General features: G+C 38.2%; 1 protein-coding gene across 3 annotated transcripts in view; it reads right to left on the bottom strand.

Annotated features, from left to right (window-relative positions):
- Positions 1 to 20071, bottom strand: part of fli1 (Fli-1 proto-oncogene, ETS transcription factor) — a 73634-nt gene that overhangs the window by 17315 nt on the left and 36248 nt on the right. For all 3 annotated transcript variants that reach the window (XM_088346141.1, XM_088346142.1, XM_088346143.1), the window contains exon 5: positions 14893 to 14961. In XM_088346141.1, coding sequence (XP_088202267.1) covers positions 14893 to 14961 — 69 coding nt within the window. The remainder of the gene's footprint in view (positions 1 to 14892; positions 14962 to 20071) is intronic.

Below are 20071 nucleotides of genomic sequence, written 5' to 3'. Positions count from 1 at the left end.
GAAGCAACTATTTAAAAATTGATAAATATTGGCCTGGAGAGGGATGGGTGCCTGCCTGTAGGGTGCCCCTACAACCTGTGTGGTTAAGGGATATACTGTCTGTCTGTCTATCTATTTATCTATCTATCTATCTATCTATCTATCTATCTATCTATCTATCTATCTATCTATCTATCTATCTATCTATCTATCTATCTATCTATCTATCTATCTATGTCTGTCTATGTATATGTCTATCTATCTATCTATCTATCTATCTATCTATCTATCTATCTATCTATCTCTCTCTCTCTCTCTCTCTCTCTCTCTCTCTCTCTCTCTCTCTCTCTCTCTCTCTCTCTCTCTCTCTCTCTCTCTCTCTCTCTCACTGTCTCTCTCTCTCTCTCTCTCTCTCTCTCTCTGCTGGTATTCTTTGACTAATCAATCCTTGCACAAATACAATAATATACTACAGAAAACCTTGTCTCTAATGCACACCCAAACACTGAGTTCTATTTTTTGGTTAATAAATTATACACAAATAAATACCGTAAATATTGGAAAAAGAGCACAACATGTTTTAAATTTTGCGGGGAAACGATCATAATGTACATCTTGGTGAGCATAGACGAACTAAAAATTCTCTTTTAAAGATCGGGGGGTCTGGAACATGCCCTCAATTTGATAGTTAGAAAAAAAGAGTGCTAAAAAACACAGGTAAGAATGAAAATCCCTGGGTCTCAATGTGCCCGCTAAGCACCATTTTTCTTTTATCTTTTTGGCCAGACTTGCGCTAGGTATTTGGGTTTTGGGGTACCAGTATCAGCATGATGGCGGACAATTATGTCATCTCTCGATGGGTGAGGCTCAGGTTATTGAGAATAAACCCAATTTTTTCGGCCTACAAGGCACATCTATATAATAAATCCAGGGTTGGGTAGGGTTACTTTAACTTGATTACTTTCAATTACTTTTGGATTACTCCAATACCAAATATGCTAATAAAAGACAAAAGAAACTAAATATGAATAAAATTAGTAAATGTTGCGCAGGCTTGGGAAGTAACGGAATACATGGAACGGCAAAAATTATGTTGGCAAGCTGTTTGGATTTATTTTCATTTTTTTTCTGTCGCATTTGATGTTAGTTTTGCTGGAGATCAAATAGATCAAAGCCAGGAGAGAATGCTTACCACGTGTTGTGAGTCATAATTGTATTCATATTTAGTTCATTTTGTCTTTTTTTAGCATATTTGGTATTGGAGTAATCCAAAAGTAATTGAAAGTAATCAAGTTAAAGTAACCCTACCCAACCCTGAATAAATCAGGTGTTGCTGCTACCTATTTAAAACAACGTTTTTGTCTTTAAATAAATGACATGTTTTTTCTCACTAGGAGGCACAGAGAAATACACAGTACGTAGCTCTAACTGATAATGAATTGATTTTTTTCTAAACCTTTTAAAATTTTCATATAAATTCTTAATGGTTTTTTTTTAGATATTATTTTGTAGCAGTAATACAAAATCAACATGTAAACACTGGACTTTTTTCATCCAAACATTTTTGTAGAAGACCCGTTTTGGCCCATCCTCACCAAGATACTAGCTCCGACAGCCCAAGGTTAAATTTAGTTTGAGACCCCCGTTGTAGATGGTTTTGGATATCATATGGAAGTTTCTGACTTTGCCAACAAGCAAAATGTTCAAATACCTCGACGGCAACTCCGAGTGAGCCTGCCGAGCCAAAACCAGCCCTAAGAAAACTCAAAAACCCGACTCCTCTCCCTCTCGTTCGCCCCCGCCTCCTTCGTTTTTCCAGGCTTTGCTCTGACTGTGACTCCAGCCAGTTTCCACTCTTGTCTGGGGTGTGGTGCACGCTCCTGGGAGACTTTGCACTGCGCCACCAGTTAGTCAAAACAAGGCCTCGGTACTAGACACAAAGAAAGCCAGAAAGGTGGAAAGACCCCGTAAGAGGGAGAGGGAGATCGAAAGGCAAGCAGAGATGTGAGGAATTGAGCGGAAAAGACTGGAAAAGTCACATTTTGCATGTATTTAAAGCTGTTTCGACGCTATGTAAATGCAATTAAAACAAACAAGACCTGACCATTTTTTCTGGTTTTAATGTGGATTACACGGGGGGGCTAAATAAAGCCACAGAATCATTTAAAAAGACAGTGTGTAAAATTGAGCTTATCTAGGTGGGGAAAAAACGTGATAACTGATAAGAAATAATCTTGATTTAAATAATAAATATGTATGAACTATCATACTATTGCATATTTTCCAAACACTATTAGCTCAAGAAATTTGCATTCATTAAAGAAAACAGGAGTCTAACCCACATAAATGTATTCCACTAATGCTACAGGTACGCAAAAACCACACACCTTGGGAAAATCTGGCCCAAAAAAATGAGAAGAAAAATGGTGCGGTTTGCTCACTTTGAATTTTTGTAATTAGTATCCTTCCCTTTGAGCACTTGTTTTCAGTTGCACTAAACAATAGAGCGACACCTTGTGGTTAGATAATACACACTGTCTCTTTAACATCTTTTGTAAGGCACCGACAATATTTTCTTTTATTCTTTTATTTAAAATACTGTTATATCTTTCTAACATAATGTTTTTTATCAAGCAACATTTTATACTAATAGGGTCTGAAAACGAATATCCATGTATATGCATTTACGTGATTTCTGTTCCTCTAAATGTGCCTTGACTCAAAAGTGGTTGACAAACACTGCAGCGACACACATAATGTAAATGAACAAAACCGGAATTACTAACGTAAACCCTTTCCATATCAATCTACCGAATCCATATCTGCTTAGTGGGAGGTAGAGTCAAAAATTCATTCCAGTTTGCTCTTCCCAACCTGACACAGAACATTAGGCTGACAGCATAATATGGTTTGAGTCGCTTTGCAATGCAACCTTTCACCCATAGAGGCTCGACAGAACACACTGGTTTATCCCCTCCGCATCATATAATTCTATGCCATCTCGCCCCCTCCCGCTGGCCTGAGCCATATATATATATATATATATATATATATATATATATATATATATATATATATATATATATATATATATATATATATATATATATATATATATATATAGATAGATATATATACATATATGTTTGGATATTTTTCTACATTTTTACAGATAGATAGATAGATAGATAGATAGATAGATAGATAGATAGATAGCTAGATAGCTAGATAGATAGCTAGATAGATAGATAGATAGATAGATAGATAGATAGATAGATAGATAGATAGATAGATAGATAGATAGATAGATAGATAGATAGATAGATAGATAGATAGATAGATAGATAGATGGATAGATTAAAACTGTCGAATAAATACCTTTAGAATATTTCTCATGAAATTTAAATGACCACTAGTGGGCCACCGTCAGCCATCATTGTTCGTACTAATCGATACCTAGCACCAATACCCATCACTGGTATTAACACTCATGAATATGTAGTAATAACATCATGGTTTATGCAAAGTCCGAAATGTGATATTTTTTTCTCCCTTTTTTTATTCTAGTGGTCTTAAATAGCACACTGTCCCTTTATTGAGATAAGGTAATTTGTTTTTCTCAATAAAAAATGCAAGACACACCGGCTGTATTGTTTAAATGGCAAGCTAGACAGATGGACAGGCTGACAGATAGATAGATAGATAGATAGATAGATAGATAGATAGATAGATAGATAGATAGATAGATAGATAGATAGATAGATAGATAGATAGATAGATAGATAGATAGATAGATAGATAGATAGATAGATAGATAGATAGATAGATAGATAGATAGATAGATAGATAGATAGATAGATAGATAGATAGATAGATAGATAGATAGATAGATAGATAGATAGATAGATAGAAAGATGCAAACACTAAGTGACCAACACCAACTACAAAACCTATAGTCTTTATTTATTTATCCATTGAAAGCAAAGAGAAACTGATGCTAATTAGAGCTAGCAAGGTCTGCATAATGCATGTGATATTCAGTCATAGGTTTGGCTCATATTTTAGCAAGCAGCCATCCTTTTACTTGTGGCCATTATCACAATTTGTATTTGATTTTTACCTATAAGATAAAATCATTTAAGGCCTTTGTCCTTAGAGGTTCCACTTTATTCTTTCAGGCAAGGTCCTGAAATGTAGAGCAGCTTTTTCATGCCGCTATTGGAGGAAGCTGCTCACCCACAAATGTCAACCACTGGCTTTCCACATGCGCTGACCAGAACTGGACCGTATGAATAATTTCCATGTCATAAATCCCAACATTACATACAGAAGCCAACATAAAATGTGCCAAATACAAAATGTTTTTACAGTAACACTCAATCAACTAAAAATGACTGTGTTGTGACAGTATGCGCAGTGTATCTTTATATTAATTTGACAAAACTTTGTGCCTTATAGGGAACTTATAGTATACATGAGTGTTGTGCAGGCAGGGGAGGGAGCCATCATGGAAATATACAATTCAAAATATATGTAATGGTTATATTTAGTCAGTGCTAAATCACTTTCTCGTTTAAATTCCCATTTTTGTTTTTCAAATTCCCTGAATGTAAAAACATTATATTATGAATCTAAGTTTGAAATGTAATTTCTTTGTTTTCCAATTTTCTTTTGTGGCAAATGGTGCCGTTTTTCTCTTTTGATCTTGAGCCTACTCGCTTTGGGCACATGATAATATAATGTATGGAGTCTGTGAAGTGGTGAACACGTTTGGCTAACATGCGAAAAGGTCCCCGGTTTGATACCAGGTGGAAACGTATGTTGGCCTGGACAGGGTTGGGTGCCACCAGGTTGTACTTGCCCAATACATGCCACAGGAAATGGTACTCTCATCATTTTAGTACACAGGTGTCAAACAGGCGGCCCGCGGGCTAGATCAAGCCCGCTAAGGGATTGAATCCGGCCTGGGAGACAAAACTCAGAGAAGTGCAAGAAAAAAAACAGCTGCAGGTTGAAATATGTCAACTTGATGTTGCCAAAACCATTCTCTCTCTCATTCTCTCTCTCTCTCTCTCTCTCTCTCTCTCTCTCTCTCTCTCTCTCTCTCTTTTCCACCCTTTTCCTCCCACTCTCTGTCTCCGTCTCTTTCACTCTCTACGTCTCTCTTTTTCTCTTCCGTTTTTGCTCTTTGTCTCTTTCTCTCTCTGTCTTTTTAACTTATTTTGCTGTATCTTCCTTTTTTCCTTTTCTCTCTTTTCCCTTTCTCTCTTCCTACCCTTTGCACTTTCTTTTCTCTTTTCTCTCCTTCTGTCTTTGTATTTCTCTTTGGATTTCTTTCTTCCTCTCCCTTTCTTTCCCCCTCTCTCACGACTTTTTATCTTTTTTATCTCTTTTGTTTCTCCCGCTCTCTCCCGCTCTCCCTTTTTTCTTTCTTTGTCTCGCCCTCTTGTTTTTTCCCTCCCTCTTTCTCTTATTTCTTTATTTCTCTTTTTCTTTCTCTTAAATCTACAAGTCCGGCCCCCGACAGAATGTTTGTTCTATCGTGCGGCCCCCGAGTTAAAATGAGTTTGACACCTCTGTTCTAGTGGTTATTGATCCAACTAACCCATCATTTGTATTGTACAGTTGTTCTTTGTGCGAATAATGTATTGTTTATTTTTTAGTTTTGTTAAATAATGATTTATCATTTGTTTTGTGCGGTGCCTACAAAAAAATCAAGAAAAAACAATAATAATAATAAATAACAATTGCTATGCAACATATTTATGGAGGACCGATCCTGCCAACGGTAGAAATAAATGTATAAGCAAATAGAACAGAATAGAATAGAAGAGAAGAGTAAAAACATACTTAGAAATTGTATTTTGCAATGGCATTGAAGACAAATTGGATTATGTTGTTGTATTTTTTGTTACAGTATTGTTTTTTGTCGTTGTTGTATTTTGTCGTTATTGTATTTTTTGTAGTTGTAATTTGTCATATTTGTATTTTGTCCATGTATTTTGTCGTTGTTGTAGTTTATAGTTGTTCTAATCTGTTGTTGATGTATTTTGTCATCGTTTGTGCTGTTTTTTTTTTTGCTAGCTATCCTTCTACCTTTTTAGCAATCAAACTAACTTTTTAATTTTTTGAATGCTATGCTGCTAAGATATTTCCTTTTTTGCTGGTTATCATGCCTAAACGTTGGCCTCCTTTCTAGCTAGCATTCTAGCTTTTTTTAAATCTCTATCCAGCTTTTTAATTGGCTTTTTACTCGTTTCGCTAGCTATTTCACTCCCTTTTAATTTTGTACGGGTTTACCTTTCTAGCTAACTATCAAGCTACTTTTTTGCAAGCCATCTAGCTGAGTTGGTATTTTAGAAAATTGCATCAAACTGAGGCGGCACAGCAGATGAGAGGTTAGCGTGTACACGGCACAGTTCTTAGGTCGGGGGATCAAATCCAGCTACCAGTATTCCTGTGCGGGGTTTGCATATTCTCCCTGTGCTTGCATGGGTTTCCTCCGGTCACTCCGGTTTCCTCCCACATTCCAAAAACATGCATGTCAGGTTAATTGACTGGTCCAAATTGTGAATGAGTGAGTGAATTGTCTGTCTCTGAGTGGCCTGCGACTGGCTGGCAACCAGTTCAGGGTGTCCCCTGCCCAATGCCCGAAGATAGCTGGGATGGGCTCCAGCACGCCGGGGACCCTACTGAGGATAAGCAGTACAGATAATGGATGGATGGATGGATGGATGATAAACATAGCCTTATTGTAAGTAAGATAGGTACCGTATTTTCCGCAATATAAGGCGCACCTAAAAGCCTTTATTTTTTTTCAAAAGCTGACCATGCGCCTTATTATACAGTGCGCCTTATATATGGATCAATATTAAGCCGCAAAGTCTTGCAACTAAGGCAAGCAGCCGCCGACTAGAAGTAGTCCGCGGTGTATGCTGGGATTTATTACCAGCGTTTCATTTCCTAACCAATGTGTCAATCATCATTTGAATCAGTCACTATTGGCTAAAGTTATTCGGAGGTATAGGGGGCGGATGCTTTTTATCATTTACAGGCTCGCATAGGCTAAAGGGGCAAAACAAAGCCTGCAATTGGCCGAAAAAGATGAATGTGAATCACACGTTGGGTTGCACTACGGCATAGAGAAAACAATTTTTACTATTCTGTATTTGTAAATATTTTACTCTCCTGGATTTACTACACTCACGGTTGTAAGAAGACCATGGTTACGTATCATTATTTAACGTGATGGCTGCAAGAGAACTTAGGTGAGCTATGCGGCTTTATATTTTCCCGGTATGTTGTTTTAGTGCGATCTTGATGTTACTGTGATGAGTCTATTTTTAAACTAAATTCAATTCAAAGTGTTTATTGTCATATGCACAGTAAAGAACCCTGTTTCCCTGCACAATAAAATTCTTACTTTGCTGTCCACACAGTTGCCAGCAAAAAATAAAATGGAAACTAAGAAATGTTTGGCATTTCTTGAATCCTAAGACTTTAACCTTCCGAATGATATTTGGAACGATGCATTTGAGTGATTGGTGACATCGTACAGACACTGTTTCCGTACATGTCTGAGACACGTATTTGCTTCTTTGCAAACTTTCGGAATGTTAAGGGGGTAATAAGTTTGACTGAACTATCTGACTGTTTTGTCGACATTCCCATTGTAGCGCCTTATAATACGGTGCGCCTTATGTATGGTAAATATAGGACCGAAAACCGTTTTTTGGGGGTGCGCCCTATAATCCGGTGCGCCTTATAGTGCGGAAAATACAGTAGTTTGAAAAAGGTTGGAGACAATAAAACAACGTTGCCTTCTTACTCTGTCTATTAAATCATGAATAAGCTGTAAGTTAATTTATTTGTAAATCTGACAGTGCTCACCAGACACGGACGTCACCACACGTCACTGGTATATATTTTTCTGTACTTAACTTTGACCATCAGTGACCAAATTCCGACTAGCACATTTTGAAGCCCTTCATTCCGTTTCAGAAAGGCTGGCCTAAAGCAAAGTGACATGTTACAAGGAAGTCTACAGCAAGCCGCACGTGCACATGCATGCCAACCCACCAGCAGACAGATTTTAAACACGCGCTGACGCACAGACACTCACACCCTTTCATTGCTGCTACATTCCGTGTTTGCTACGCCGGCTTTTATTCATAACATTGCGTTTTACACCGCAGTGTCTGGGCCAGATTAAGGTTCTTCTCCAGCAGGATGCTCGTGCTTACTCAACCCCAAAGAGTCTGCAAAGTATTTGGCTGCCCTGGAACGGCAATATGAACATCTGGCTGCCCTGATCTGTGAAAACGTCTGATAAAGGCTTATCCCGGAGCAAAAGTCGGTTTGCCTCGCATTCTTACGATGTATTAAAGTGAACATTTGGAGGAAAAAAATGGATGTTACTGTTGTGCTACACAGGCTGTAATTTAACAACCAAAATATTTGATAAGAATCCAAATCAAATCGGAAAGTACTCATAGTTCCTAAGGAGTCTTGCATCTAAAACCAATCTCTTAATTTATTACTTACTATTCGTTTTCTTGAGTATTTAGATGAGATCAAAACATGTTGATAAAAGTCTCAACCCTCAACTTTTTGGGATTAGGACAAAAGAAAATGTAACAATACAAATGACATAAATTTTACAGTGGGACGGCACTGCAGCTGAGTGGTTAGAGCGTCTACTAAAGATAAGCAGTGCAGATAATGGATGGATGGATGTTTCAGTTAGAGAATAATTAGATCCAGATACAAAAACACATAAGACACCATACTAACACCAGCTTAATGTAATACAGTTTATATGTTCTAATAATACGTCTAAAATGAAAATTTATTTGTATATATTTAAAAAAGAAATAATGATCTAATATGGGGCGGCAGTAGCTCAGGAGGTAGAGGGCTCGTCTTGGGATCAAAGGATCCCAGTTCGAATCCCGGCTCGTCCGTGTTACATGTCGAAGTGTCCTTGGGTAAGACACTGAACCCCCAATAAGCAGGTTTGCGCCTTACATGGCTGCACGGCTGCTATTGGGAAATGTGAAGCCCATTGTATAGCGCTTTGAGAAGTCATTGAGTTGAAAAGCGCTATATAAATGCAGATAATTTCATTTCATTTCATCACAGGTCGGGCTATCTTTCAGATCATTAGACTCTTGGACAGTTACTGGAAAATAATGGCACATTCCTACAGCTTTAAACGAATAGAAATCTGTTCAAAATGTGGAAGACTAAAAGAAACATATCTTTGAAAGGAAGACTTTTTGAATTAATCTTAAAATGCGCCTCCGTCTTTACATTTAGATTCACCAAGAAACTAAACACTGTTGGACCTATTAGTGTTTGTTTTGTAATGTTTTACCCTTATTTTATGTACTTGTAGCTTGTAATATTATATCATTATTAGTTAATTTAAATTTCTCACTGTTTTATATTGAATTCGAACTAATTTAAGTTTGGGCTATTTTCTTTGACGTGATATTCTACTCTCTTCTACTCTCTGTTTTTTTTTCCTCACTTATAATAAATTAACCTGAATTTTTGCCCCTCACCCCCCACCACAAAGAAAATTAAAATGATTCCCATTGTATCTGACAATTTAGCTCATTTAAAATCTTTTTGGGCAAATTCTGACATAAGCTATGAATTTCAGGCAATACCCGAGCTTATTTCAGGGTATCTATCCATAACGTCTAATCAAAAATAATCAGGCTATCAGTACGCTATACCCAGGTCAAAAATATATACCGTAAATTCCGGACTATAAGCCGCTACTTTTTTCCCTAACTTTCAATCCTGCGGCTTATTCAGTGATGCGGCCAATTTATGTAATTTTTCTAACGGCCGCTAGCGGCGCTCGAGTGTTGCTACCATTAACTGCCCTGTCAAAGCTATATTATTATTATTAAAGCTTTGAAAACTCTCTCGGTGTACCGTCTTTATTTGTAAATATGTGTAACCCATGTATAATATGTGTTTGCAACTGTATATTTTTGTAATGCATTTATTTGTATTTATTTTAGACACTTATTCTGATATGTTTTGCACGGATGAACGAAAAATGAGGGACGGAAAAAACGCGGGGTGCCGAGTTTAAGTGGGGACTGCTAAAGGTGAGGGACAGACAAGGAAAGAAGAGGGGGTAAAAAGTTGGTTAAAGAAAAAGGAGTTGAGTGAGTAAATGTGTTCATCTGATATATTTTAATATACACTTTTTTCCTTGGATTACTTTCAACGGGACCCGGACTCTGCAGGTCTGCATCAAACCTTAAGTACCGATATCATTTTCCGTTCATTTTGCCGGCTGTGATTTTTGGACTGTGGACTTTAATGAAGGACATTTAGTTTCAATCGCGGGACTTGAAGTCGGGTTTTGGTTAATTTTGTGTTTGTGTTACATGTTTAAATGTGGACGCATGCGGCTTATATACAGGTGCGGCTTGTGTATGTACAACATTGTTTTTCCTCTTAAAATGTGGTGGGTGCGGCTTATAATCAGGTGCGCTCTATAGTCCGGAATTTACGATACTATTATGTGCGTGCAAACGTCAGACATCCCTCTTTTCAAATGTCAGTAATTTGACACTTAAAAAACTATTGTGTCATCATGGATTGGCAGCCCTCTTACTTTTAAACAAGAAATTGGAAGTCAGCTTCTCTAATTGTGAAGGTCAAAAACTGTCTACAATGAAGCTATTACCTGATTGTGTCCTCTTTTTCTGAGCTGGAAGGAGTTGGGCTAAAGAATGGATCGTATTTTCACAGTAAGGCAACCCCTAATAGAAGTCACCACTTGTGAAAGGGAAATACTCCTGAAGGGAGTGACCCGCTATCCGTGCCAGTCCAAATACCTGGTGCTGAGAAGCAGGAAGGCCGGGTCGAAGGGTGACCACGCAGAATCTTATCTGGCCTTCCTAATGGGCGACCCGTACTGTACAGGACCCTTGGTGCATCCACTCACAGAGCCAGATAACAAATACGAGGGCATTTTCGGACACTTATCAGACGCAGAGTTTCCTCTTTTCCTGTCTGTGCGGGTCTCTCATCCGGCTTGGTGGCTATCGCTGTTATTTCAGTTTGCTCTCGATGCTCTGGTAGTGACACTATGCTGCCGATGTAAAGGATGTGTAGCTTTCTTTTTGTAGTGGGCGTTTCGATTATGTACATGTTATGTCAGCAAAGTAATGTTTGTAGAGGGTCAAGATATCCGTAGAAGGCCACTCTGGGCGTAGGTCTAAAAGGCTTAGCTGGACTTTGTGCCAAGGTTTTATTGGAAATCTCAAAAAAAAAGAATTACTGGTGGAACTTAAAATGTGGAATAGTTTAAATATATCTCACAAAGAAAGTGGAAGAAGAGTGTTTTATTTTCACATCCGTAAGTTGCAATGCGCCCTGTGTCCAGGGTTGGGTAGGGTTACTTTAAATGGATTACTTTCAATTACTTTTGGATAATTCCAATACCAAATATGCTAATAAAAGACAAAAGAAACTAAATATGAATAAAATGATGACTCACAACACGTGGTAAACTTTCTCTCCTGGCTCTGATCACTTTGATCTCCGGCAAAACTAACATAAAATGCGACAGAAACAAAATGAAAATCAATCCAAACAGCTTGCCAACATCATTTTTGCCGTTCCATGTATTTTGTTACTCCCCAAGCCTACACAAAATTTGGTAATTTTATTTATATTTGGTTTCTTTTGTCTTTTATTAGCATATTTGGTATTGGAGTAATCCAAAAGTAATTGAAAGTAATCCAGTTAAAGTAACCCTACCCAACCCTGCCTGTGTCTCATGTGAAGCAGCAGGTGTAGCTGAGGAAACGATGAAGCTACCGTTCTTGATGTTAAGTCTAATTTTTGGGTGAAATCCAATGTTTTTTATGAGATAGTTCACATTTCCAACTAAATGCAACTTCTATGCGTCTCCTGTGACTTTTAAGAGTCTCTTGTTGATTGCCATCATATCTTGCTTGCGCTTGACGTCCCACACAATGAATTGTTAGCGGAAGTGCTCATGGATGGTAATGCAGTACAATATCTAGCAATTTGATAGTTATTGTGCTACCGGCGGTGGAACAGAGTTGTCCTCCCAAGTATGAAACCTCACTCTCCCTCCATTGAATTCTCTTGGTGTTTTCATTCGCGATGGTGTGTTAATTTCTGCGTTACGTGGTAGAAAATGGAAACTGAGCTAGAGAATTGAAATTGAATGAATCGAAGGTTTGCTTGTCCAACAAGTTATTATCCATGGGTTTTACTTTGTAATCAATACTTAAATAAACCACAATCAAACTCTACAGCTGTATATTTAAATACACACACTTGTATGTTTGTCTGTGTTGTGCCAAAAATGACCCAACCACCCCCATTTGCATAAGAATGTCCCCCCTCGTGGCGCAAACTTTACTGAAATGTCTTTGTATCTATTTCTTGGAGTAATGTCTTAGAACAGTAAAGCACGGAACATTTGCATCCTGTATGAGTGAGGGGAAACATTTCAGGCAAGCAGAGGGCACCTGCACCCTATAGTGCTGGTGCGCCCTCTGTGGTGTTAAATACAGAAATAGAAACAGCAATGAATACTTTTCCCTTTCATCGGTGCGCCCTATGGTCGCAAAGATAGGGTGGTAATGGACCTGTTTGTCCTTGTTTGCTTGGGGTACGAGCAGCCCCTACCAGAGGGAAACATGTCTTGGGTGGTGGCTGGTGTGGGAAGTGTATTTTAGAGTGTTGATGGCTGTGCTACTGTAGGGTTACTTTAACTTGATTACTTTCAATTACTTTTGGATTACTCCAATACCAAATATGCTAATAAAATACAAAATAAACTAAATATGAATAAAATTACAAAATTTTGTGCAGGCTTGGGGAGTAACGGAATACATGGAACGGTGAAAATGATGTTGGCAAGCTGTTTGGATTTAGTTTCATTTTGTTTCTGGCGCATTTTATGTTAGTTTTTCCGGAGATCAAAGAGATCAAAGCCAGGAGAGAAAGCTTACCACGTGTTGTGAGTCATAATTGTATTCATATTTACCGTAAATTCCGGACTATAAGCCGCTACTTTTTTCCCAAACTTTCAACCCTGCGGCTTATTCAGTGATGCGGCCAATTTATGTAATTTTTCTAACGGCCGCCAGCGGCGCTGGAGTACAAAAGGTTAGATTTCGACTGCTACTTCTTAGTTTGTGCACAAATTAAATTAGCGTGGACATATCCTCATCATGCAAATTGCAAAAAGAAAGGCACATGATGTAGCTTTCAAGCTAAAAGCAAACAAGCAGTCCTATAAAGAAGGAAACAGAGCTACTGCACGTAAACTTTACTTTGCGAGCGTGTTGCTAACGTGTCTTGGGATAAGGGAGCGAGGTACGACGTCTATATGACAAAGTCTCCTTCCCATACTGAAGGATGACGACTTTGATGACGTCAGTTATCGGAAGCAAGCTGAGAACGGCTTACCGTATTTTCTACATGTGTGGTAGGTTTTTTTTAACAGACTCGTCAACTGTGTTGCGAGCGTGTTGCTAGTAGCGTTTTGCTACCCTTCACAGGCACAGTTTGGGATGAAAGTTATAATATTATTATTAAAGCTTTGAAAACTCTCTCGGTGTACCGTCTTTCTTTGTAAATATGTGTAACCTTGTATAATATGTATTTGCAACTGTATATTTTTGTAATGTATTTATTTTAGAAACTTATTCTGATATGTTTTGCGCGAGCAAATGAGAAAGAAGGGGCGGGGCAAACGCGGTCTGACGGGAAGTGGAGTAAAGGTGAGACGTGTTTGTGGACGTGGCCGACAATAGTGGATATATATTTTTCCCACCCTTACCTTTGGGAATATACACTTTTTTTCTTTGGATTACTTTCAATGGGCATCGGACTCTGAAGGTCTGCATCAAATTTTAAGTACCGGTGTCATTTTCCGTACATTTTGCCAGCTGTGTTTTTGGAATGTGTTGGTTATGGGTAAAATTTGTGTTTGTGTTGCATTTTTCAATGTAGGCGCATGTGGCTAATATACAGGTGCGGCTTGTTTATGTACAAAATTGGTTTTCCTCCCGAAATGTGGTGGGTGCGGCTTATAATCAGGTGCGCTCGATAGTCCGGAAATTACGGTAGTTGCTTTTGTCTTTTATTAGCGTATTTGGTATTGGGGTAATCCAAAAGTAATTGAAAGTAATCAAGTTAAAGTAACCCTACCCAACCCTGGGTATCACAAGCTAGTGATGTCCTCTAGACTTGGCGCTTTAGGATGTGTCATAGGGGAATCCCTTCTTAATTAGAATATAAAAAATGACCTAAAATGATTGAAAAATGTGCTTTTGTTTTAGTATCATTCTCATAAATACCTAAAACAAATCACACTACATCACCAGCAGAAAACAAATCTCAACATTTCACTATCTCTCAAACGTTCTTAACAGGATGCAAACTAGCCTTTTGAATGGCGTCTTTTCAACCATCACAAGTGCAGCACAATCTACTGTGAGTAGCCAATCAAGCACCTGCACAGTGCGTATTGTTGCTTCAGCACCTGTCACTGATGCATATCCACCTGGTGCCCCTCGGCCCCCTCCCCAATCACCGCATTCACCGTCCGTCCTCACCCAGCCTGCTGAGGACGGAACTCATCAGCGTTTCATTTTTTTAGCTGCTCATTCATATGCTTCTATTCTCTCCGAGACGGATTGTCTCATTTTGACACACAAAAGCGACACCTGCCATTTCAGCGTGTTCAAAAGTGAGAAGAGAACTGCCTTGGACTCCCACCTGCAATTTTCTGAATTGTACTTCCCCTTTTTATCTCTTTGTAGCCCACACCCCTTCACTCTTCATTCATAAATATATAACGGATTCCCAGCAAAAAACAATGAGAAGTGCTCTTACCTTCTTTGGCAGCCAGACGTGGAGACGGGTCTGTGTGCGATGGCGTATTGTAGGATAATGACGAGCTACCTGCAAGGAGATCACATACAAATGCTGTTAAAAGCTAGCACATACAGAAAAAGGACTAAGGCACTTAATAAACAATTATAAGAAGACATTCAACTGAAAAGTCCGTAAAGTGGGACCAAAACATTTATTTGACTAACCATCAACAAGGGAGCAGCTATTCTGCCACCCGCTGTCAGCTGCAAATGACATAAAAGAATAAAATAAAATAGAATTGAACAATATTTAATCTGATAAAATACTCTTTATTGCCATTTATATTAACGTGGATAATGAGCAATCACAGCTAACCTGGTATGTCATTTGACATCTGTGAGTGACACCTTGATTGGTCCTTATAACTTAAATCTAAGATGTCATTTTAATTTGACACTGAGTGGCAAAATGGTTGACTTCTTTGTCAGAGAAGCCTGCAAATAATACTTCATGATAAACATTTTTATAATTCGTCTGCTTTGGAGTCAAACTATCATGCAATATGGAGGTCCTGAACTGATATTTGGTATCACATGCGCTCCGGAATTAACAATTTTCATTGGAACTGGACACAATCAAATTTGGTAACAGGATTGTTCCGATAAACGTTATGTGTTTTTACTCCATCAACATACATCTAAAAAACTATTAATCTGGCAAACTATTCTTTTTTGTTTCAAAAGTGTCGTAAAGTTTTTGATTTTGAATTACTTGTAACCTTGAGAAAAGGACAAACGTAAATCTATTAATCAACCAATCAATGAAAGAGTTTCTTAAATGTGAATACTTGTGTCATTTTTAGGTATTATTTTCACAATTCCAATATATATTTTGTATTTATTTTTTCTTATTCTATGAAATTTTCTTTGTTGTAATATTTTAATGCTTTGAAAGGATAAAATAATTCACCATATTTTTTCTCAACATTAAAAAAGTAGAATAGTTTGAAAAGAAAACTCAACTCATAGAACAAGTAAAGTAATCACAGGGAAGTTTTTCTATAATTCTTATTTTAATGAACACATTCAGTTTTACTCAACAAATACAAACACATGCTTAGTATTTTCCCAACAATTTTAATGATAGTTTTAAGATGTTTTTGTTCAAAATGAGAAATCTATATTTAAAATGAACAAATAACTACTTATTTTTTTGTTATATTGATTAATATTTCTAGTAATTGGTCATACTAAAGATAGGTTTGAGCTTTGCAACCAAAGAAAAAACACTTTTTTTTATCTTCCAACAACTTCTGCTGACTGCTAAAAAAATGGAACTACCAGCAGTTGGCAGTAAAAAGTTCATTAGCAATCAGACTCCACCTAATATTTTGGCTTAGGTCCGATTTAGAAAAGAATGAACCGATAACTTGTACACCGGTGCACTGAACAAACGAAACATGGCAAGGTGCAACGCTGTTGATACAACTCGGGTTCGGGAAAAATCCACACGTCAGTCAGCCAAAATTTTAGTTGCAAAGTCTAGCCCTGAATAATAAAAGTCAGCCAAGTCATTTCACCTTATGTAGCAAAACCCGGCACTGCATTCCTGCACTTACACAGGCACCCTGGGCGGCACCAAAATGCACTCTTAATTTTAGCTGCCCCAGGCATAAATCAGCCAGTGGAAAAACAGAACCAAAAAAATGCACAGAGAAAACACAAGAGCTGCTACTACGTGGAACGTGTTACGATTTAGCACACAGACAGCTGCTGAGTTGGGAGGAAAGTATCCGTTGTTTTCTCAATTGTACAAAATGAATAATGACAAATTTCAAAAAAGTAGCGTTTGATTTGATTCAGATCCTTGCGGGGGGATGGAGTAGCCAAGTCGAGCTTTGTTATTTTAGGGGGTCGAGCCAAAGGGGGCGAGGGGTGATCCACAAATGTACGCTAGCTCCCCAACACCCCACCCCTCCTGGTTTTACCTATTCCAAAGCACCCCCCAAGGCTCTGGGTCTCGTTTAGAGACCTGGGGCCTCCGAACAGGGGAACCATTGTATGAGGCCGGGTCCCTGCACGGCAATCAAACGCAGCTCCTCATACAAAAATAATTCCTCAAGTCGAGCGAGCCACCAGAAAAAGGCGTAACGCGTCAAAGTGGGAAACGGCCGACGCAAAAACGGGGGCGACTAAGGGGAGCGGGAAAAAGGGCTGTTTGCTGTTTAACCCTTTTCCTACTGTGCGCCACATATGTGGGCTGACCCAGACAGGCAAACGGGCAGCATTGCTGAGAAAACCTCAAACCATCCCGCAGAGAAAGCCATAGCGTCAAGAGAGAGAGAGAGAGAGACAACTAGAGTAGCAAATGACAGGGAATTTTGACTATGCTGCATATTTATTTGGACGGCTTCTTCTTCCCCTTCAAAACAAACACAAATCTGACAGCCCAGTCGCAGTTGTAAAGACAGAAAATCCATATCTTCTCCTAAGATTGCGTAATGAACCAGTGTTCCCAAATAAAAAGGCCTTGAGTGAGGCAAACACAAACAGAATTTTGTCTTAAGCGTCTCGATAGACCTTCGTCAACCCTGGTGGTTTATTTCGAAGAACCGCAGGATATCGTCACCTAAACATGCGGCGTAGACTTTGTCAACAAACGAAGGTTCCGAGTAACTCACTCAAAAGTAGACAATAAGTCAACTGTCGAGCAAATGTTAGACGATACTATAACATTGCTGTTTTGACAGTCCAAAATCAAGAGCCTTCAGTTAGTAAAAAATGCTGCAGTTGGCTTTTAATTAAGACAAGAACGTTAGATCACATTACCCCGATTTTAGCTAACCTGCATTGGCTCCCTGTTCGCTTAAGATGTGATTTTAAGGTTATGTTGGTATTATACAAAATCATGCATGGACTTGCTCCCTCATATCTTTCAGATTTAATTTCCCCCTATGTTCCGGTCCGGAGCCTTCGCTCTGAAAAGGCTGGTCTACTAGTGATCCCAAGAGCCAAGAAGAAATCCGCAGGTTCGAGAGCGTTCTCCATCCGGGCCCCGGTGCTGTGGAATGCTCTTCCCCCTGAGATTCGATCTGCAACCTCAGTGGAAATGTTTAAATCTAAGCTTAAAACACACTTTTATTCTATAGCATATGAATAACCTATATTTTATGTTGACAATATATGTGTATGATATGCCCTCGTTTAGGTTTTAGATGAGGGGATGGTGTCATAATAGTCTGTAGTTTGCAATAGTCTGTGATCTGTGCAGCCCTTTGAGACTCTTCTTATTTAGAACTATACAAATAAACATGACTTGACTTGACATTTCAAAATCCCATTTGTTTGACTTTTCTCTTAGGAAACTAAATTGAACCTTTTTCATCATTAGTGGTCGGCGGCGCCCTCTGTTGGCTGCGGCTGCATCGGCTCGCTATAACGGGTCAGGTGCAATCGACATTTCGTTCTGTGTACATTGTTACACAGAATGACAATACAAGGAAATTATTATTATTATTATTATTATTATTATTACGATTATCAACAATCCATTATATATGCTTCGCGAGACATTTATCAAAATCTCAAATATGAAGCACAATCGTCTTAATTTACTCACTGTGCATGGCAATTTCAGGAATTATTTGATTCTCTTAAGTAAAGACATAAAAGCAAACATTTTAGAGTGAATAGTATCTATTTATTGTAGAACCTTGGATGTTACACTCTGACGGCATTTCTAGTCCAGTTTTTCAAATAATGGGGCTACGTTTGCATAATTTTGACAAAGAAACATTTGAACAAGTAGGCGTTTCTTTGGCCCTAGGTGTGAATGAGGAAGTGAATTTTCTGTCTTTGTTTGCCCTGCGACCGGCTGGCAACCGGTTCAGGGTGTCCCCTGCCCACTGCCCGAAGATAGCTGGGATGGGCTCCAGCACCCCCGTGGCCCTACTGAGGATAAGCGGTGCAGATAATGGATGGATATATAATTGATAATAATAATGACGATAATACATCAGACAAGAATATTAATTTAAACGTATTTAACAGTTGGTTAAAAGTTAGAATCTTAACCATAGAATAAACTAGAATAGAATAGAATAGAATAGAATAGAATAGAATGGAAAGAATAGAATAGAATATAACAGAATAGAATAGAATAGAATAGAATAGAATAGAATAGAATAAAATTGAATAGAATAGAATATACCTGTATTATCATTGTTACAAAATGGGTGACCATTTTGTGATAGTAAAATTGGAATTGGCACTCCAGGTTCACATTTAAATATAAGGTTAAAACAAATAAAAAAGATAATTTACACAATATTCACACAAGAAAGTCTGGGTATGTAGAGGCAGAAGATATTTACAATTGTTGTTTACTTACAGTTTTGGGATCGTATAGTGCAATATGCAGTAGTGCAAAATAGGTAATAGGTATTAATTTACAGATTACCTTTTGAAGTTAATAGTTGCATATCTTAGACCTGTTAGCACTGCTAACCATGAGTCAAACCAATGCGTTGTAGGAAATCTACTCCCTGACTACAGTACAAGGTTTTGCATTGACGGTGTCAAACACAGCAATATTTTTTAATTACAAACCAAGATACCCTCTGCATTTTGTCAATGTAACTCAATTGTGGTAGTGGACATGTGCTGGTTCAGTTGTGGTTTGTTTTTGGGCTGCATTTGGCCTGCAGACAGCTGATTTAATAGGTCTGGACTAAGCATTTCTGAGGGTTACAGTTTTATCCACAACGGCAGGCCATTCAAATGGTTACTGTACACTTCCTGTCTAAGAACTGTACCGAAAAACTGTGGTCTGTATTTTTGGCTGTCTTCCATGCAAGTTTTATACAAATGTTGTGATGTCGTTAATCCTGCCTCCTTTGTATGCACCATATAAATTTGATTACTTCAATGTGTCTTTTTTACCTCAAAATAATTTCAAGACACTTTTTTTAAACTCGACGAAAACTTGTAGTAGAGCTGCACCTATCCAAGATGTGTTTCTGATTTTTAGGCTGTTCCTAAATGATTTAGCCCCTGTATCCATAGACCTGTTTTATGTTTATAATATAGAGTTGCTTGTGATTGAATTTGGAACTCCATATGGCAAAGACATTCGATCAAAATGAAAAGGCTACAAAAAATAAAGTGGCACACTGTGACCCGTCGTTATGTCTGCCCAA

Source organism: Urocampus carinirostris, chromosome 10 (assembly GCF_059441175.1).
Source record: "Urocampus carinirostris isolate Australia breed hairy pipefish chromosome 10, RoL_Ucar_1.0, whole genome shotgun sequence".
Taxonomy (NCBI): Eukaryota; Metazoa; Chordata; class Actinopteri; order Syngnathiformes; family Syngnathidae; genus Urocampus; species Urocampus carinirostris.
The sequence above is the reverse complement of the archived record's forward strand: the minus strand, read 5'-3'. Positions and strand labels throughout refer to the sequence as shown.